This window comes from Buceros rhinoceros, unplaced genomic scaffold (genome assembly GCF_000710305.1).
Source record: "Buceros rhinoceros silvestris isolate BGI_N320 unplaced genomic scaffold, ASM71030v1 scaffold22773, whole genome shotgun sequence".
Taxonomy (NCBI): domain Eukaryota; kingdom Metazoa; phylum Chordata; class Aves; order Bucerotiformes; family Bucerotidae; genus Buceros; species Buceros rhinoceros.
This window is the reverse complement of record NW_010405696.1, coordinates 14,634-16,052: the sequence shown is the minus strand read 5'-3', so window position 1 is coordinate 16,052 and position 1,419 is coordinate 14,634. Positions and strand designations below refer to the sequence as shown.

At 58.1% G+C, this 1,419-nt stretch overlaps 1 protein-coding gene across 1 annotated transcript in view; it reads right to left on the bottom strand.

Moving 5' to 3' along the window:
• Window positions 1-462: 462 nt before the first annotated feature.
• The window catches only part of LOC104491420 (BPI fold-containing family B member 4-like), a 9,807-nt gene continuing 8,850 nt past the window's right edge, over window positions 463-1,419 (bottom strand). Inside the window, exons 10-11 of the mRNA XM_010133845.1 lie at window positions 816-891; window positions 463-553 (exon numbers count right to left, since the gene is read on the bottom strand). Coding sequence (XP_010132147.1) covers window positions 463-553; window positions 816-891 — 167 coding nt within the window. The remainder of the gene's footprint in view (window positions 554-815; window positions 892-1,419) is intronic.

Below are 1,419 nucleotides of genomic sequence, written 5' to 3'. Positions count from 1 at the left end.
GAGATCTGACCCAGAGGAGGAACGAGCGCGTGAGCCAGGCACAGGGCAGTGGCCAGCACAGCCCAGCACCATGGCCGGGAGACCACCAGTCCTTGGGACTGGAGATCAGAATCCCTCATTTCACTAAACCAAATCTACTTGTCTTCCTCGGTTTGTGTTTGGTGCTGCCTTGAGGAACCTTCCCCCGGGTAAAGTTCCTGCTGGAGCCCCGGGTAAGCGCTGCCCAGGGTAAGCGCTGCCCAGGAGGGGCTGACGGCAGACAGACTTTGGGCTTTACGTTTGCCTTTTTAGAAAAGGCAGAAAAAACCCAAAAAGCAGCAAAATAAGAATTGCTGTGACCTACAAGGCAGAGCAGCCACCAGCCAGGACCAGCAGCAGATGCAACCCAGCCCAGCCGGGACACGTTCAGCTTCATACGGTGACAGCATGTCCCCTCCTGCCCCCAGCCACAGGGCACAGCGCTCAGCCGCTCTGCCACTGAGCACAGCCCCGCTGGAACCAGAGACTTACATTTCTGATGCCAACCTCCGAAGACTCCAGGGAGAGGGAAATGCTGCGGGGAGAGAAAGCGAAGGGCATGTCAGACGCCAAGGCACCGGCCAGAGCCGGGGATGCCTGTCGTGAGACCCCGGCTGCTCCCCGGGCAGCGTTCCTCAGCCCAGGGCAGGGAGCCCTATGCGGGGCTCCCCTGAAGGGATCCCCAGATTGCGGCACAGGCACTGCCAGGCTTGCAGGAGGGAAGAGAAATCAGCAGAACAGAAGCGTCACCTAATCTTACGTGCTTGCAAAGGAAGCAGCACTGCAGCAGGGCTCACTCTAGCCCTGGCTTCCCCTTCCCTCGCCCATGCCCGGGCAGAGGAGCCAGCTCCTGGTTAGCCGAGAGCAGAGCTTCTAGAGAACACATCGGGTCTGAGTTTAAACAAGGATCACGAGCTCTGGAGAATTCGCTGCAGCTCCTAATCTGTCACTGCAACTCCACAACCATCTTCATAGCTACTCCCACTCTGAATTTCTCCCTTCTCCTTCTCCTGAAGGGGTTCTATTGTTGCCCTCTGAATTAAAAGCCCTTTGATGATCTCTGTTCCATCGCTGCACACACCATGCCAGCGTGGTTCTAGCTCCAGCTCTTTGACGAGCTGAACGGCTGGCAGTACCCAGCCTCGCGCTGCAGCACCGTTCCCAGCCCTCGGTCACACTTGCCCTGGCGCTGGTGACAGCACAGCCCTTTGCTCCTCTATCCCTACTGTCCCACACCATTTCAAACCATTTCGAATGTTTTGAGCCACGCTGCACTGCTGCCCAGATCAAAGGCGAGCCGACAGTCTGACAGCTGCTCGGGATTCCTCAGTTCTGCTCGTCGTAAAACCGAGACAGCTTTTCCCCCGCTCCCCCACTGCTGCAGCGCTTTCCGTGCACCAG